Source organism: Cadophora gregata (genome assembly GCF_030347475.1).
Source record: "Cadophora gregata isolate MNR1 chromosome Unknown scaffold_6, whole genome shotgun sequence".
NCBI lineage: Eukaryota > Fungi > Ascomycota > Leotiomycetes > Helotiales > Ploettnerulaceae > Cadophora > Cadophora gregata.
The window spans coordinates 2088469-2106632 of NW_026695929.1; the positions used below are offsets into that span (position 1 = coordinate 2088469).

The window sequence follows — 18164 nt, forward strand, 5'->3', positions numbered from 1 at the left end:
ACGGCTTGTGGTGGATTTGGTAGCAAAGGTGTTGCGCTGGAGGTCATTCAAGAAATTATATTTTTTTCAAAAGGTTTTGGTCAGAGCTCAGGTGGCCCACTTTGGCTGCGGGAGCGCCCGTCTTGGCATCTTCGAAGTGTCTCGTTTAGCTTGTTTCCATTGACTGCCTAGGTGTACTTCGTTTGAAATCAACTAGCAAATCTGGTCTTGTGATATGAAATGTTAGATGTTGTGAGAATTATCCATGATAAATGTCTACTTGGAGATGAATGCAGAAAGTGAAATTTAATCTGGCAGAAAATATGAAGTAAAGCAAAAAAGACCTCACCCCGGACAGAAAAGGGCCTAATAAGAGATCACGAGCTTGACATTTATCTGTATGTACCCAGATAGATCTTTGACAAAATCATATGTGCTTAGTTCACCTTTCATTTGGTTACTTTCGGGCTCAAGCTGGCTCTATATTCAGCTTGCTGTCCTGGATTCAACCTTGTACCGGCCTGGTCCATCATCATTGTAGTCAGCATCTTAGGCGACTTCTTAAATGGTGTCCTTCATTGAGGAACTCGGCAGCGTCGAAACTCGAACAGCTCGATCAGAACAATACCAACAGACGATCCGAAACCAACAACTAACCAACGAAACGATGTCATCTCAAACGAGGGAAGACAACCTGTGGGCACATCTGCCTCCTCTCCATACCATCAAGTCTGAAGAGTGTAAGTCTTGTCGAGTTCACCTGACGTCCTGAGGCGATCCGTTCATATATACGACTTATAAAGAGTGTCCCGAAAACATTCCAACCAATTAAAATCACCTCAGAAACAAGTTCGCTTGCTGACTTCTTGATCCTCACAGTGGTCCGCTACCAGATTGTTGATTGGGACCCCAACAACCCTCATCACCCCCGCTACCTAGCTGGCCATATCTTGATTAAGTCACTGTTCCGTCGCGACCATTACTACTGGATCGCATGCAGTAACCCTCTCCCAAAGGACAAAACGAAAAATGCACCGCCTATCATTACCGTCAGTCCACCAGCTTCAGCACCAACACCTGCTCTGTCTGCGGCTCCACCTTCGACCTCATCTTCGATGCCATCCTCCAACTTCGCAAGCCCTCGAGCTGATCCACAAGAGCAACAAACTAAGAGTTTTGCGGCTTCTGCATCAACAATAGACTCTGTTTCCAGCCCATATCCTGCGATGAAAACTGTTGCGACGATACCCCCACCTGGATCGCCAGCAGACAAGAACTACACCGATCCCGGCACAATCCCCATCAAAACCTCTATATGTTCTTCACCATCTGCACCCGAGCCCGGTCATCCTTCATTTAGATCGCATAATCCTCCTTCTTCGCTAAGCAATCAGAATGGGTCAGCGAATGATTGTTCGTCAACGGCATCCTCTCCTGATGTACCAACCTCACAAAAGAAGAGAAAACTGAAGGCTACTGAGCAGAAGGGACGAAATGTACGACCAGACCCAAGTGGTCCTCCTCTCAAGGCAGATGGCTGGCCTGTCGGTGTCGAGAAACCCGCTGATGGATGGGCGAACCTGGGAACATTTTCATGGCATTATTGGGGTTCAAGCGAACGAGCTGACAAGTCGTAGGACAAGGGCGGAAGTTCTCAGATTTCAGAAGGCCGTGTGAGTGAATGGAACGCAACAGTTGAAGTATATGGGTCTGGTAATTTGCCAAGGACGTTATGGAAAGGGATTTTGCTATACACCGTGAAGGAATTTTGGCGTTTGAGAGCGCATCAAATTTTACTTTTCCTGCCATGTCTGCTTTGAGAGCAGATCCTTACGAGCACAGGGCCGTGTCTGCACGTGATAGAGCTTTTTACATCTAGATTCACTCAATGTTTCTGCCCAAAACACTTGAGGCCTGACTGCCTAGGTAGCTTGAGCAAATGAGAGCCAGTTTTGCTTCATTATATTCATAATACATCATTCCGTGGCAAACAAGGAGCTGAGGGCTGGCAAACCTATGCTGCTACAAACAGCTCCTGTTACCACCCGTATTGGTATAAAGTAACGCTTCTGCCCTTACTAATACCATCTTCTCTGTGATTTACGTCTCCCAATTCCCAATACTGTTTTGTGATTGGGCAGGATTAAGCGAGTAAAACACCTGGACCCGCGGCTTTTCTCTACCTCACTCTTGACTGATGAAAGACTTCCTCCTCAAGCAATCTTGCATATCCAGCTTAAGCGAAGAAAAGAGGCAAGCCGCCACCTTTTCCTACAATAATCGAAAAAGATGGCACGAATCAAATTGAAGCCGCTACAGACGACTAAAGCCCAAGATTCGTTTCATTAAGTCGTATACCATCGCAACCACAGCGTAAGCTCAGCCACGCCTTATCCCCTCAGCAATTACACCTCCTTCAACCTCGCCTCAATCATTGCCTGGTTCCCCACCACATACGGCCAGATCTTGTGTAACACCAATCCAGCACCTTCCAATAGAGCAACAAACTCTTTCTCGCTCCTCTCTTTTCCACCGATGGAAATCATCACCATGTCCATCCAATACGTGCCCAGATCCTCGCCTATTTCGGTACGGGCTGGAACAATGACTTCGCCTATGAGAAGACGTGATTTAGGTCCCATGGCTGCGGCGATGTTTTTGAGGATTGTGAGACAGACATTGTCCTGGTAATTGTGGATTATGCGGCGGAGGAAGTAGATGTGCGCGTCTGTGCTGTTAGTTGGCTTTTTATTGGCATATGTGTGAATGATGAGGGCTTACTTTTGACCGGCTGCTCAGTGTAGAAATCATACGGCATCTTTTCGATGTTCGGAAGTAGCTCTTGGGGTATTGTGTCCAAAACTTGCGGTCTATCCTGCAACACCATCTTACTTGAAGCACCAAAGAGTGCGGCCGTCTCTTTCTGGATCATGAGAAGAGACTGTCCTCTCCCGCCTCCGATATCGACGACAAAAGCTCGGTCAGGCTCAGCTTCTACTTCTTCTTTCAGAGATGCGAAAGGAAACATGCCCAGGGTAGGGAGTGACGCTTCTTGTTGCATCATGGCTTTGTTGAACATGTTGAAGCGGTCTTTGTCAGCTGTGAGGACTTCGTAGAAGGTTTGCCCTTCGCGGCCGTACGCGAATGTGTATGGTGTCTTTCGGAGGTCAATCAGCTCTTCTGGTGTACGCGTTTTGAAGTAGTCTGGCCAGGTGAGGTCTGCGTAGCAGAGAAGATATTAGTACTTCATAATGCGTATTTTAAATGTCCTCGTTTAAATGTGGTTAAATAACTCACAACAACCGAACATGTTTATACTTGAGCTGTCAGTGAGGGTCTTTTCATGCAGCAAGGAGGACTTACCACAAGTTAAAGAAGTCCATTGCGGCGCCATCAAGGTATGCACGTGATTTTGGAGTGTGAGCATAAGTGTCTTCTCCTGTCAATTCGATTACTCCGGTGCTGGTAAGCATTCGCATTAGACGAACTTTTGCCAGAGTTAGCTGCTTCTTAGATGTTCCATTCGACTCAAGGCCATGGAGTCCAAAAGTTGAAGAATGGATTCTCACCTATCACCGATGGTTCTAAATTGATGAGTGCCCCTAACTCAGTCGCAGTAATGCTTCCCTCTTTCGGCATTTTCTCAAAAGCACCCATCTTAACCATCATGTTCAGAGACGTAGCCGTGTTCATCTACGCCAAGACATATTAGCCTCTAATCTGACCAAGAAACCCTTAAAGATGGTCCCTCTCTCAAAGGTGGTCGACTTATTGCAAAGCCAAGAGATATAGCCTTACAAATGACCATTGTCGCAGCACTATTAATTGAGTTAGTTGACATATGCAAGCCGGGTGGCAACATCTCACTAGCATCCATGGGGTCTTCCAAGTCCAAATAAAGGAGGTCCACTTGCTTCATCAATTCATGGCGTTCTGCTCTATCACCCTTGAACTTCTTTGCACTAGCAAGAATCGCCTCCGCTTTGCTGATGATATCGTCGGCTGAAGCCATAGCGGGATAGTAAGTAGACTGTTCTCAGCTCCGGTGAGTGGAACTGTCTTGTAGAATTCGGTTGATACCGGACTTGCAAAAAGAGCGTAGGTAGATGAGAGAAAGCAACAAAGACCAAAAGGATCCAGATGGAGTTGGACGCTGATACGAGATGTACTGAAGTTGAATTCTTTCTGCAGAAGAGAGTGTGGACGTTGCACGAAGACTCCCCCGCACTAGTGCATGGATGGACTTCTCGCGGCGAGACCCTTAGAAGAGCTGGTCCGGCAGGCTTCTGGACGGGTCACCAGTTGATCCGAATCGCCGACACTACCTACACATCTCCCCTGGCTTTTGATAACCAGAAGCAAAAGCAAACATGCGAATGTCTAGAATCCACAGTGCAAGTACAGTATCCAACGAATCACTCCTTCCTTTCCTTTTGGCAAAAACCTTCTCTAGTACAGATATAAGTATGCTGCACAGGCCACTTCGGCTCGCGTACTTATATAAGCTATTCTTCAGTTTAGCGTGATTCTTCGGTAAATAACGCCGACTTACTAACTTTTACTATAGACCCTACTAAAATATAATAACCTAGAATTATAACCTCTATAACTCTATTAAATCTCTATCGATTTTCTTCGGAATTAGGTTATTTTAAAGCTCTTACCTTAAATATTCGAACTTAAGCCTATAAGCTATCTAATATTATAGCTCCGAACCTGCTAGCTTAGAAAGTATTAAATATCGACTGAATATTATCCTATAGAGTTAATATTAACTTACGAGCTCTTACTAGAGAGTTTAGAACGATATATAAGACGATATATAAGTAGAAATAGACTCTAGATCGTTAGATATTACTTTCGGAATATTATTACTATAGCTTTCTACCTGTTATTACTAATAATATAAGTGAATATATTAAGGCGTTACTTAAGAGGGAGCTAGATTTATATTAGGATAAAATCGTAGTATATTTATAGGAGGCTTACGAAGTTAATATATTAGTTAATTAGGTCTCTAAGGCTCTCTAAAGGCTTAATTATACTAAGAAAGTACTTAAGGTCTCTACGAGTTAAAGGAATAATAAATTAATCGCGGCTTAGAGGCGAAAGATAGTGTTTTAAGAGGCCTAGGACTTATACTTTATTAATAAATCAGCTTATAATAAGCGTATAATAGATAAGTGTAGAGGATAGGCTCTTAGGGGAGCTTCTATAGAGGTTTAAAGAGTACTTAAACAGTTAATAAGGTAGTCGATTCTCCTTACGTACTTACTTTATAGTTATTATTAGCTATTAATATACTAAGGCTCGATTATAGCTGAAATCTTCACTGAATAGCTAAAGAAGAGTATCTTACCTAAATATATAGAGCTTAGAATTAAAGTAGTAATAATAGATAACACGTTAATCTATAGTAACCCTTAAGTATTAGCTCTCTATATAGCTTTCAGTCTTTAACTTAAATATCTCCCTCTATATTACCCTTTTTTTAACTCTATTAAAGAGAGCTTTATAGACTTAAAATCATGGATTAGGAGATACTAGCGCTAGAGTAAGTATACCTAGGAGGAATTTAAAGGCTTTTTAATAATAGCTATAAGGTTAGTTAAAGTAGGAGCTAACGCTGAACATAGAGCTAGAGGCTACTTTCACTATTTAAGCTATTAAGGTATACTAATTAAAGAAGGTGACGAAGTTAATATAGAATAAGAGTTAATTAAATAGAAACTACGTAGAAACTATAGCTATAAATACTACTGAAACTTACTCCTTATATTCTTTATTATTACTCTTATCTTCGCTTTTATTAAGTTCGTTATTTTCCTAAATAAGAGCCTATTAATTATACTACTTCTTAAATAGCTTTAATTACTTCTGAATTATCTTTAAAATACTACTTTTTATTCTAAGCTCTATTACCTCTGAAATCGATATATCTTTAACTATATTAATATTATATTCTTATTTTATAAAAGTTCTAATAGTAAAATCGAAGTAAGAGGCTACTAAAGCTATAATTAGAGGTATAACTTAACAAAGGAACGATTTTAAAGTAAATAATACCTTCTCTACCTCTAAACTACTATTATAGAATAGACTTAACTCCTATAGATCTACTATTAATATAAAGTTACTTTTAACTTATTCCTACAGTTAAATACGTAATAATTAAGGCTCTAGAGTCGTATATTCGTATACCGGAGGAGCTATATTTAGCTAAGGGTAAGGGGCTAGTAAATAGCTATTTAGAGGGTTACTAGTATATAGAGACTATATTAGAGGGGGCGGTATTAGCGGATATTAATATAAGAAGGTATTTAGAGGCTAATATAGTATCTACGAGGGGTATTAAGCTAATTAATATCATTCCGGAGATAACGATTTATTATAGTATATCTTCCGGTACTTTTTTTTCCTCGCGCCTTTAATAACTAAGGCTCTAAACGAGCTATAAGCTCTTTTAAAAAGTTAACTCGATAAAGAATAAAAGGTTTATTAATTATAGTTAATTTATCTTTAATATCACGTCTCTAACGCCTTAAATTATCTAAGGAAAGGTAGTAGTGTTTACTATTATTAATAAAGTAAAACTTTATAGTATAATAATAGGAACTAACTTTATAGGCCTATTATACTTAAATAGCGGTTATAATCTCGTATATAGTTCCCTTTTTAGCTTCCTGATTCTTTTTAACTTCCTCTAAAAGACGAGTTATTATAGTACATGGCTTCTTTACTATTAAGCTTTCCTCCTCTTAATATATACGCTTCAGAATAGTAATAACTAGAGCTTTTAGAATAGGAGGGTCTTTCTAAGGTAGTTGAACTATATTCTAAGGTATTTATATAATACTAAAGTATATTTAAAGCTTTCCTTACTTTAATTTCCTTATGATTCGAGCTTATTTAATAAAGTAGTTAAAATCGGCCTTATTAATAATATTATATTCCGTAGGGTTTTAAATATTTCTATAGGTGCTATACTAGTAAGTATAATCTCTTTATAATAGAGAAATACCCCTTAACTTAATTATAGTATCTACTAACGTCTCTATAGCTTCCTTAATAGATTTATAAGTAACTCTAACGCTTAGCTTATTCGTTACTTTCTTTATTATACTACTTATTCACTTACTATTAAGGTACTACTAAATCTTAAAGTTTATAGCTTATATTTTAATCTACAGAAGTATAAGAGATCGTATAATAAGAGGTTCTAGCAGGGAGAGAGCTTACGGAATTAATAAAGGCTTAGAAGGTAAAGGGGGGGGTAGCGATAGAGGCTCTATTAATCCTATAGCTAGTATAACTACTCCTATACTTAAATTAGGTATAGAAGCTGAAGTATTAATAGTAGAACTAATAGAAGAACTACTAGCTTAACTCGTACTAAGTTTAAGGGTTATTTTAGGTGCTACCGGCAGTAAGGGAAGTGGAGTACGTGGAGCTTTCTTTTTAGAAAGTTTCCTTTAACTATTTCAAGCTTTCTTTAGAGGTATATTCGAGAATATTAAGTAGAAATAAAGAGGGGAGTTTAAGAGCTTTAAAATAACCTAATTTGGAGGTAAATCGATAGAGATTTGATAGAGTTATGGAGGTTATAATTCTAGGTCATCATCTTTTAGTAGGGTCTACAGCAAAAGTCAGTGAGTCGGCGTTATTTACCGAAGAATCACGCCAAACTAAAGAATAGCTGTATCCGCAGAACCAGCCTGCCAGCACAGCACCGCATCCTTTCCAGTCCCTTTCTCCTCCTCTGCTGGACTTCAACCTTTCGACCTTTTATCCACAATAATGATAATAATGTCCAATCTTGAACTGCGAGCCAACGGCGCGGCCATCATGGCTTGGCTTTGGTTGGCCGTTGTACGGCCCCCATCTGCCTTAGTTCTCAAATCCCACTTCAACACAACAGGCTTTAACTTCGAGGACGGCTAGACTGCCGAGCCGTGTATCGCCCGTAGGTGCTCGCCGTCGAAGTGTCATTGTGTTATCCCATTGCAGTATCATTACCGATGCTGCACGCTTCACTGACTGGTGCAAGGAGCAGGCGAGAGGCTCTACCTCATCCAGCCAAAGTCTCGACAGCCATTCCCATTCCCATTCCCATTCCCACCCCCACCGGTTCTCCTCTGCTTGTCTCGTGTCTGCTTCTGGTGGGCGACACGGCTCGGTAGAGAATGGGGAACATGCAACATGTTCTCCGCAGCCAATACGATTTTGGCGATCGGAATAGTCCCCAAGCAGCCTTGCACATGTATTTCCAAGGCCCCTCCAACAGCAATATCCAACAGCCAACGAAGCGAAGGGTCTGCTAAGTTAAAGAACAAGTTGAAGGTGGGTTATTGGTTGCGTGGCAAACAGGGCAAGCGCCTCCCCAGCATGCCAGAAGAGTTCTGGCGCTGTTGTAGTGACTTTCTTAGCTCGACGCCCCGATCGACGGGCTGCTTTTGGAGGTCTCACGGCCCAAGCCTTGAGCCTTAAGCACCCCTCAGACATCGTCACTGCACTCAACTCCAGAGCAAGCCAATCCGAGTTTGTCTGTGGCCCGTACAAATTACTCGGTGGCTAAGTTAGACGTTCGCCCCCTCTTCTACCTTCTCTTCACTCCTTTCTCATACTCCATATTCTTTTGAATATTCATACCCTGCTCCTTTCAAAACGTTAATTCCATTGTTGCTTTCCAGTTGTCGTAGGCTTGAGTGTTGTTCTGGCCAGAGCTGGACCCTGCCGACTACCCCGCCCCTGATATAAACCCCTGCAGTCTGGACCAGACTTTGCGCAACGAGAATACTACCTTAGATCCACGATGATGGAACACGAGGACGAAGCCATTGAAGCTGAGAATGATGTATGGATTTGCCCTCGTGGTGTCTCGTTAGCTGCTTCTGGATACCTGGACCAGCAGCTGCAGCCGGCTGCCACGAATATCGTCAAAACAACCTTCTGACATGTTGTACAGGGTTTCGATAGTGACTCGGCATATGCAGGATCATCGTACGGAAACAATCTACGAGCCTTGGGTTTTGGTAGTGGCTTTCTGACAAGACTCGCAGATCCGGAAGCTTGACCGAAACTTTGTCTTCGACTATTGCACGAGGTGTTGAGGAACACGGCAGGACCTGTGAGTCGGGTTGCACAGCATACCCGCATTCGTTTTCAGACCATGAGGCTGATATCCTTGTTTTCTAGATGCCGCATACGGAAATGAAGGTCTGTTAATCAGTTACCATAACAGTCATACGTGAAGAGCACGAAATTGATCTGAGTGTTTCTTGTAGAGTACGGCCTGCCAATCGATGAGGAGGAGCTGGATAGGATCGATATGTCTCATGCAAAATATGGGATGTTGTTAGAGAAGAAGTTGTTCCTTGCACCCATTGGGGACAAGCCACAAAAGATCCTCGATATTGGAACAGGTAAATACACATCAATGTTTGACAGATGGGTTGGGATGATTGACTGACTGCAAACTTAAGGTACGGGGATATGGGCAATAGATGTATGGGCTCTCTGATATATGACTTGAAAAAGACTAATATTCGACTCCAGATGGCAGAACTGTACCCTTCTGCAGAAGTGAGTCGTATCATTGCCTGACTGGAAGCGAAGACTGACTGAACTTCTGCAGGTTCTAGGTCTTGATATCGCTCCTGTACAACCGCAATGGTATACACATCTTCTTTGCACGCATGAGGTCATGTTACTAACCTGGATTACAGGGTTCCGCCCAATTGTATATTCGAAATCGACGATGTAGAAATGCCCTGGACGCTCGACGAAAACAGCTATGATTTCATTCATGCCCGAGACCTCCTCCTATCGATACGTAACTGGCCAAAATTAGTGAACCAATGTTACAAGTATGGCTTATCCACTGTCAGCCAGCAACTGCTAATCGTCATTTCACCAGAACACTTAAACCCGGTGGTTATCTCGAACTGCAATGCATTTATCCTCGCTTAAAGTGCGACGATGGCTCCACACCCCCAGACAGCGGACTCTGGATGTTCTCTAACTACGCCCTCGATGCCTCCACCAAAATGGGCGCACCCCTCGACGCCTGCACACACTACGGCGAATACATGGCCGAAGCTGGCTTCGTGGACATTGTTGAAAAGAGGTACAAAGTACCCAGTTCTCCATGGGCGAGGGAGAAGCGTATGAAATTGATTGGGGCCTTCGAGCTGCATAATCTCCTGAGAGGCGTGAGTGCGATGAGTCTGAGGATGTTTTCGAAGGGATACGGGTGGAGTCAGAGTCAGATTGAGCTGTTCCTGGTGCAGGCGAGGAAGGACATGCAGAATACGAGGTTTCATTCTTACTATGATTTGTAGGTCATCTGATTCTTATTCGCTATACTCGGACACATTTGGAAGACTGATATCTGTTGATAGCATGATTGTTTATGCAAGGAAACCTGGCGGACCAGCTCCTGCTCCTGAGGGACAAGAGACATGAGCTTTTGATGGAAAATGACCAGATCTCGGCGTTCTAGGAAGATCATTCTTGGGACATTTCACCACACGGAGTATATTTTGGGAGAGAAATGTAAGGGGTATGCTTCTTGTATTTGGTTTTTGTCATCTGTGTATTGGTGGTGGTCGGCTAGGCGGCTTAATTTAGGTACTGAATGAATACCAACTTCCAATGCTGTCTCGATGGATATTTTAGCCGCCACGCATCTAGTCAGCGGACAATTGTAGTACCTAGGATGAGGCGTATCGATTGAACCTTGAGCCACTCCAGCGTTCCACGTATATACATATATCCCTATCTAAGGTAACTGTAGGTATTTTAGGTACATTAGGATTAGCACGTGAGTGAGGGGTGAAAACAGCCCAGGGCAGGCAGCGGGGTCGGATGCAGGGCAAGAGGGGCAACAACCACATCTTCCAATCAGATTACAGTATAAGTACAGCAGCGAGACAGAATCGCACCCACTTGCACTTCGGACTGGATTCCGACGTGGGAAACGGGTGGGCAGAGACGAGAAACGATACCTAAGGTAACCATGCAGAAAATTAAATCGTGTAACTGTCGTCGTCCGTAGACAAACAAGAAGTAAGCAAGCAGGCAGGCAGGCAGGACAGCAAACAAACAGAGAACAAACAAGGACGACAAGTTTCATCTCACTGAAACTAATCTTTCCTTTCTCTTTCTTCCCACCTCTCTCCTTCTCCTTCTCCTTCTCCTTCTACCCCTCTACCCCGTAAGCTTCTCCCAACAGGGATAGGTCTACCGTACCCTCCCCTCCCCTCCCCAGCACCAGCAGGGATTTCGCTACGCAAAAAAGTCTCCCGACTCGACTCAACTCCAACAGATTCGACACCGCTCCTCTCTGCATTCCGGTCCGGCCTCTGTATGCATCTCTGAAAATCTCACGCACCTCACTTTCACCTCACCCACTCAGAGCTGACCATTCTTTCACCTTGTTGTCACCTCTTCCACGCCTTCAGGGCTGCTGGCTTTCGATTGTTATCTGACTTCGGTGACTTTCTGCCTCTGATCACCTCACCATCTCGTCCCACTCAACTGCATTCGAACCCCCGCCACAACACCACGCCCCTCGTCCCCTCCCTCCCATCTCCAACTCGTCGTACATGCAGCGACAAGTCGTAGATCGTTGGGCCCGAAAACGTTACTTCGGATAGCACATGCTGCCGTAGGATATCATCAGAACACAATATCAGATTTCAGTTGCGTGGAGTAATAATACAAACGGTTTGTGCATCTTCCAACGAGCTTTCAATCCTTAAGGACAGAAAGTTGCAAGTCGAACTTTACCACCAAGGTCGAATACACAAGGCCTAGAGAATTCCCGTACAAGTGGGGAGCTTTACTATGGCCTATGGTTTGCTGACAGTACTCGTTATCCAGATCAATCTCTCATTTTAAGCTCCTCAAGGAGCTCTTAAATCGTCAACATGCACATTAAGGACATGCTGGCCGAGGCCGAGCGGTCAGGCCAGCCTACCTTCTCCTTCGAATTCTTCCCTCCCAAGACCGCACAAGGAGTGCAGAACCTCTACGATCGGATGGACCGCATGCACGGATTGGGACCCAGCTTCATTGATATAACCTGGGGTGCTGGTGGCCGTGTGGCACAATTGACCTGCGAGATGGTTAGCGTCGCTCAGTCGCACCATGGCTTGGAGACATGCATGCATTTAACATGTACGGATATGGGGCAAGATACGGTGGATGCTGCTCTAAAGGACGCATATAAGGCAGGATGCACAAACATCCTTGCGCTGCGTGGGGATCCGCCGAGAGAGAAGGAGAAGTGGGTGGCTACTGAAGGAGGCTTCCATTATGCCAAGGATTTGGTGAAGCATATCCGAGATACTTACGGCAATCATTTCGATATTGGTGTTGCGGGATACCCAGAGGGTTGTGACGATCAAGACGACCCAGAGCTTTTGCTGGAGCATTTGAAGCAGAAGGTCGATGCTGGAGCTACCTTCATAGTGACCCAGATGTTCTATGATGCGGAGAACTTCATCGATTGGGTTGGCAAGGTCAGAGCAAAGGGTATTACAATCCCGATTGTTCCTGGTATTATGCCTATCAACACCTATGCCAGCTTCTTGCGCAGATGCAACCATATGGGATGCAGTATTCCACCCGAGTGGAGTGCTGCATTGGAGCAGGCGAAGAATGATGATGCCGCTGTCCGTAACATCGGCACTGGTCTCGTGGCTGATATGTGCCGCAAGCTTCTTGCAGCTGGCATTCACCATTTACATTTTTACACCATGAACTTGGCCCAAGCTACTCGCATGGTCCTTGAGCAATTGAACCTCACACCTTCCGAGCAACGCCCATTGAAGCAAGCTCTACCTTGGAGACAATCGCTCGGTCTTGGCCGTAGAGAAGAAGACGTCCGTCCTATTTTCTGGAAAAACAGAAACAAGTCCTACGTCACTCGAACCCAAGATTGGGACGAATTCCCTAACGGCAGATGGGGTGATTCGAGATCACCAGCATTCGGAGAGCTGGATGCTTATGGTATCGGTCTGAAGGGCACTAATGAGCAGAACCGCAAGCTGTGGGGTGAACCAAAGTCTATCAAGGACGTTGCCGACATTTTCGTGAAATATCTTGAGGGGACTGTTGAGAGTCTTCCGTGGAGTGAAGCGCCTATTAGCAGCGAGGCCGATTCTATTAAGTCAGATCTGATCGAGCTCAACAAGCGAGGCCTGCTCACGATCAATTCCCAGCCAGCTGTGGACGGAGTTAAGTCTTCGCATCCTGTCTATGGCTGGGGTCCTAAGAACGGATATGTCTACCAGAAGGCCTACCTGGAACTTCTTGTCTCTCCAACTCTGATGACCCAGCTCATCGCTCGCATCGAACTCGATCCTGACTTGACCTACTACGCTGTGAACAGAGCTGGCGAGCTGAAGACCAATGCTCCAAGCGATGGACCAAATGCTGTTACATGGGGTGTCTTCCCTGGAAAGGAAATCGTGCAACCTACCATCGTCGAGACGATCAGTTTCCTAGCTTGGAAGGACGAAGCATTCCGCTTGGGAACAGATTGGGCTCATTGTCACTCTGCGCTCAGCCCCAGTCGATCACTCATTGAGGATATGATGGATTCGTGGTACCTCGTGAACATCGGTATGTCTCACTTCCCCCTCACACTTACAGTACCCTTTACTAACCCCGAATACAGTCCACAACGATTTCCACCAAACTCATGGTCTCTTCCCGTTGTTCGACGGCCTCGAAGTTATGGATATCGATGTACCATTCTCGGCGCCTACTAATGGCGCCGAAACCAATGGCGTGAATGGCACGAATGGCACAACTCCAGCACCACCATCGGGCGTTGAAAACGTGCCTCTCACGAACGGCACAGCTGCATCTGCAGCTCACTAATTTCATCACCTCCGCGCACTTCTTCACATCTCAACGAAATGACTTGACGATCACGATTCAACACGACATAGAGACCGACCTTCTACCTGGCTCTCTTTTTTTTTCTTTTCAAAGCTTCTCTTCTCTTCAGACCATGTTTTCAACAAAAACTCAACAACTCATCCAATTTTCAACATTAAAAAGTACAGCAAGGTTATTTGCCTCATCTGCATCTAGCGCTGGTGTTCCGGGAGTGAGCAAACTTCAACAAGTCTGTCTGGCGTTTTTTTTTAAACCAGCTCGTGATCTCAACGATTGGGCTTTCGGTTGCTTCTTATCTTTCCCTTTTAAGATAGTCGGCGAGGGAGCAAATAAACAAATAAACAAAAGCCGTTTTGCATTGTGGTGTGGTGTGGGGAGTTTTGTCCGCATGGGTTATGGGCTATGGGAATTAGGGATAAGAGTAGAGAAGAGAAAGGTCGTTCTTCATCAGAGACCTGGGTGGATGGCGTGGGCAGGCAATGCCTTGATGGGGTCTGGGTCATTAACTGACCGGCTCTGGGATAGATAGATAGATAGATGAACGGGGTGGGATGGAATGGAATATCAATATACTTCCAAACTCCCAATATTGTTCTGGTTTCTTTCGATTTTAAGATGTAAATGATGTGTGAGCTATATAGGATCTCTGAGACGACGCAGACTTGAGACGCTAGCAGCGCTGCCAGTGCCCAGAGTGTGAGAGTGTTGAGGAGTGAAAGGACATCAGGTCTGCTATCTCCTCACTTATGAATTCCACGGCCCTCTTATCAAATCCGTGAATACACATAAATACAGTATTATTAGAACTTAAGTACAAAGAAGTAGAGATTAAACTCCTGCTCTCTCCTAAGGGCTGCAAATGAAGCAGAAGTGGAAGCAGAAGCTTCATCCACGTATTCGGGGAGGAGCAAGCTCTCTCGCTCTCAACAGTTGAAATCAGTATAACCTCAACGCCGCACGTCTGGCCAACCAACCAACCAACCAACCAACCAAACGCCAAATGATACATCAAGCCAGTCTCAATCCCGGTCTCAATTTCAAGTCAAGCTCAGTATTGAGCCTCCCCACTAAGGACTCGCGACCCAATCGCAGTAGCCACCCCTTCAATCCTCCACCGCTTCATCTTCATCCCCCTCCTCATCACTTCCACCACGACTCCCACCCCGCTCCTCCCCATGACTCCGACTCCTCGTCCTAGTCCTCTGTCTCCTCCTCATCCTCACATTCTCCCCACCATCCCCATTCCCGTGCCCATCTCCTCGTCCACCTCGACTCCGACTCCTACTCAGACTCTGACTCCGTCTACTCGATCCCTTGCCTTTCCATCTACCCATGTCGTTGCCAACACCAACACCAACACCAGCATCTGAGTCCGAGTCCAAAAGTCCGAATCGCTGGTATTTCTTCCCGGGGCTCTTCCTAGGTGAATGAGAGCGGTGACGCTCAATTCCTTCCTCGGGTATCACGGACGGGGAGTGTGATGTTTTGGTGGGCGTCAACAGAGTAGAGGGGGATGGAGTGCGATGCCTGCCGCGGCCGCGCAGGGTGGTGCTCCCGTGGGAGGTGGTGTGGTTTGAGGCTGAGCTGCGGCGACGTTTGCGGCCGCGTTGGGTGTCGTCGTCTGGGGTGGGGGGTTCGAGGAGGTAGGCAGTTGAGGAGGTTGTGGTAGAGTGGGAGTGAGAATGAGTGTGGGAGTGGGAGTGAGAAGGAGGTGCTAGGGATGTCATGTTGCTTTGTGATTGAGGTTGCCTTAAAGGAGTGCTGGGTGAGACAGGTATGGTGTGTCGATTGGAGTTGTTTGTTGAGATCCGTTGATCGGGTAAAGCTCTCCGATTCGGTCCAGTCCTTAGAAAGATTGAGGTGTACACTCCGTAGAGAGACGTCTTCAAGTTGTCCTGAGGAATGATCAGCTGATGTACTGTACTCCTGTATCATTCCACTCTGTCCGAATCCTAGACAACAAGAAAAATTGTCCTCTGATCAGGAAACCATTTTGAAAGGCAGAAAGAGAGACATGAAACCGGGCAAGAACCAGAGCGATGAGGAGCAGGAAGATATAACAATGGATTTAAGATGTATACGCCAGTCCTCGGATGACAACTTACACTTTCTCAGCACGACCAAGCATGTGCTCTGCTTAGAAAGTATATCAGCCTCTTCGGTGACCAACATTGAACCATTGGCGTTGTGCTCGTGACTCTCTGCTGAGGCTCGGAATGGGTAGACCAGGACAGCCGCCTCTTCTTTCCGATTGAAGGTTGACTCATCGAAAGATGAGAATGAGGCTACAATTGATCTCAAAGAGAACAGGAACGATAATGGAATGAGGGGTGCATCGGGCAATAGAGTCGGAAAGGTGGGTTACATAAATGACCTGAGCGGCTTGGCCGGCAGTGGAGGTGGAGGTTGAAACGCGGGGAGAGCTTGAACCTCTGATGACTGACTCGCTGGTAGAAGAGAGAGTGGGAAGAAGCACGAGAGAAGTGAAATAAGTACTCACAGTCAAGTATTGTCACGTTGTGATAGTCGCAACCTCATCAATGCTCTACTGTCGCTCATGGTGGATAAATGTAGATCATACAACGCAGCTGACGTTGACTGATCGTATGCCATGAAGGATGAAGGCGTTGAGAGCTGTCGCGTGAGGGATGCCGACGTCAAGCGAGACGTGGAGGGAGCTCGGGCGGGCTTGGAAATATTTTGTCGATCGCCTGAGCGAGCTCTCGGGTGAGCTTCAAAACAGCTACAGATAGAACACTCATTGAACGCCACCACCATACACCTTTACACCCAACTTGCTTGGAAAGAGAAGAAATAGCAATGATGAATGCACGACCAATGATTAGAGCCTCAAGGCTCTGCTGTCGCTGCTATGCAACGGGCACAAGCACCACTCCTCCTATGCTCCTCAAGATCAGGCAAGCTCTCACTCTCTTCCCTCTCTCGTCCCTTAGCCATTGACCAACCATTCTGGATCTCGAAATGCCTTTCCCGTCTTGTCAAGACCCTAGCTAACCCTCATTCCCCAAACAGGAGAGACATGAAAACCGCCATGCAAAACAAAGACAGCAACCGACTCTCCGTCCTCCGCGCCCTACTTTCCCAAACCCTCAACGCATCCAAAACCTCCTCCCCCATAAACACCGACATGCAAATGCTCTCTCTCCTCCGCAAATCCGCCAACGCAGCCAAAGCCGCAGCGGAAGAGTTCAAAAATGCAGGCAGACAGGATCTAGCTGACAAGGAAGACTTGCAGAGAAAGGTGCTGGAAGAGTATGTGGGGAGCGTGGAGGTTATGGGCGAGGAGGAGATTAGAGGTGTTGTTGAGGGGGTGGTGAAGGGTTTGAAAGGCGAGGCGGATGGGAAGGAATTGAAGATTGGAGACGTTATGAAGAGGGTTTTTGAGGGGGAGGGGGGACTAGAGGGGAAGCCTGTGGAGAAGGGGGAGGTTGCTAGGATTGTGAGGGAGGTGTTGAAGGATAATTGAGTTGGGCTGGCTGGACTTGGTTGGATAATTGGCATAGGAGGGTGTATACTATTATGTGTATGATATGTAGCATAGATGGCGTTATTATGATACCAGACTCTAGTTTCCATGACTTGAGCTGGTAGCAAAGGAATTTTACATCAATACTCTAATCTCTCCAAGGGCATTGAGAAAATCAAGGTAGGTGATTTTTTGCTAGCGTTTTCGAACCTTTCATATTGGTATTCCTCGTTACTGCACAGTGTTGATTCTCCACTAATAACTGTTGTTTCCCCTTTGCAAGGCTTGCTGAGGGGAACCGACTATTACTCATCATTTTTAAACTCCTGTCTGCTTGAGGCTGCATGTTTCCATGGCCTCGGTACCAAAGTTTGACCGACGCCGTGGGATCCATTGCTGCCCCTTGTCATCTCCTCTTTTTTCCCCTGTACGGACGTAAACTTTGTGAAATTTTGTGCATGGGATGTCTGGTCCGGTGTCTGTGCCCCTGGAAAGTAGATTACTTGCTGCAAGACCCGCACGAGAAGAAGGAGCAGAGGCTGGAGAGAGGCCAATCTTTACCATCTCGGACGGCATTTCTGAAAGAAGCGTCGGGGAATTCTTTTGAAAGCTCCGCAAGTGAAAGGCTGCCATCCGGAAACAGTGACAGGAGGTGGGAAAGTGATGTAAGACTCCCTACATGTAGGTACCCGGGGCCTGGGAACCCTCAATGGCACTGTAGACGGATGAATAGAGGCGTACCTTTTCTGGTAAGCTTCACCTTGGGATTCGGCGTATTCGGGTCGGG

At 45.5% G+C, this 18164-nt stretch overlaps 6 protein-coding genes across 6 annotated transcripts; 4 read left to right on the forward strand and 2 right to left on the reverse strand.

Annotated features, from left to right (window-relative positions):
* Positions 1-414: 414 nt before the first annotated feature.
* On the forward strand, positions 415-1616 carry ONS95_012498 (uncharacterized protein; the record flags this gene model as incomplete). The annotated part of the gene is made up of 2 exons (XM_058506128.1): positions 415-719; positions 859-1616. Exons 1-2 carry the CDS (start codon positions 545-547, stop codon positions 1614-1616), a joined length of 933 nt encoding a protein of 310 aa, XP_058358653.1. The 5' UTR covers positions 415-544.
* A 768-nt stretch (positions 1617-2384) lies between these two features.
* ONS95_012499 (uncharacterized protein) lies at positions 2385-3991 on the reverse strand (the record flags this gene model as incomplete). Its single annotated transcript, XM_058506129.1, has 7 exons — positions 2385-2707; positions 2761-3198; positions 3277-3296; positions 3343-3466; positions 3549-3672; positions 3778-3797; positions 3847-3991. The coding sequence occupies 7 exons, from the start codon at positions 3989-3991 to the stop codon at positions 2385-2387; spliced, it is 1194 nt and encodes a 397-aa protein (XP_058358654.1).
* Positions 3992-8791: 4800 nt separating this feature from the next.
* ONS95_012500 (uncharacterized protein) lies at positions 8792-10443 on the forward strand (the record flags this gene model as incomplete). The annotated part of the gene is made up of 11 exons (XM_058506130.1): positions 8792-8833; positions 8945-8979; positions 9039-9106; positions 9175-9195; positions 9264-9401; positions 9462-9484; positions 9535-9561; positions 9614-9651; positions 9705-9845; positions 9896-10315; positions 10380-10443. The coding sequence occupies 11 exons, from the start codon at positions 8792-8794 to the stop codon at positions 10441-10443; spliced, it is 1017 nt and encodes a 338-aa protein (XP_058358655.1).
* A 1466-nt stretch (positions 10444-11909) lies between these two features.
* ONS95_012501 (uncharacterized protein) lies at positions 11910-13869 on the forward strand (the record flags this gene model as incomplete). The annotated part of the gene is made up of 2 exons (XM_058506131.1): positions 11910-13608; positions 13664-13869. The coding sequence occupies 2 exons, from the start codon at positions 11910-11912 to the stop codon at positions 13867-13869; spliced, it is 1905 nt and encodes a 634-aa protein (XP_058358656.1).
* Positions 13870-14993: 1124 nt separating this feature from the next.
* On the reverse strand, positions 14994-15617 carry ONS95_012502 (uncharacterized protein; the record flags this gene model as incomplete). Its single annotated transcript, XM_058506132.1, has 1 exon — positions 14994-15617. The coding sequence occupies one exon, from the start codon at positions 15615-15617 to the stop codon at positions 14994-14996; it is 624 nt and encodes a 207-aa protein (XP_058358657.1).
* Positions 15618-16942: 1325 nt separating this feature from the next.
* On the forward strand, positions 16943-17377 carry ONS95_012503 (uncharacterized protein; the record flags this gene model as incomplete). Its single annotated transcript, XM_058506133.1, has 1 exon — positions 16943-17377. The coding sequence occupies one exon, from the start codon at positions 16943-16945 to the stop codon at positions 17375-17377; it is 435 nt and encodes a 144-aa protein (XP_058358658.1).
* Positions 17378-18164: the final 787 nt, after the last annotated feature.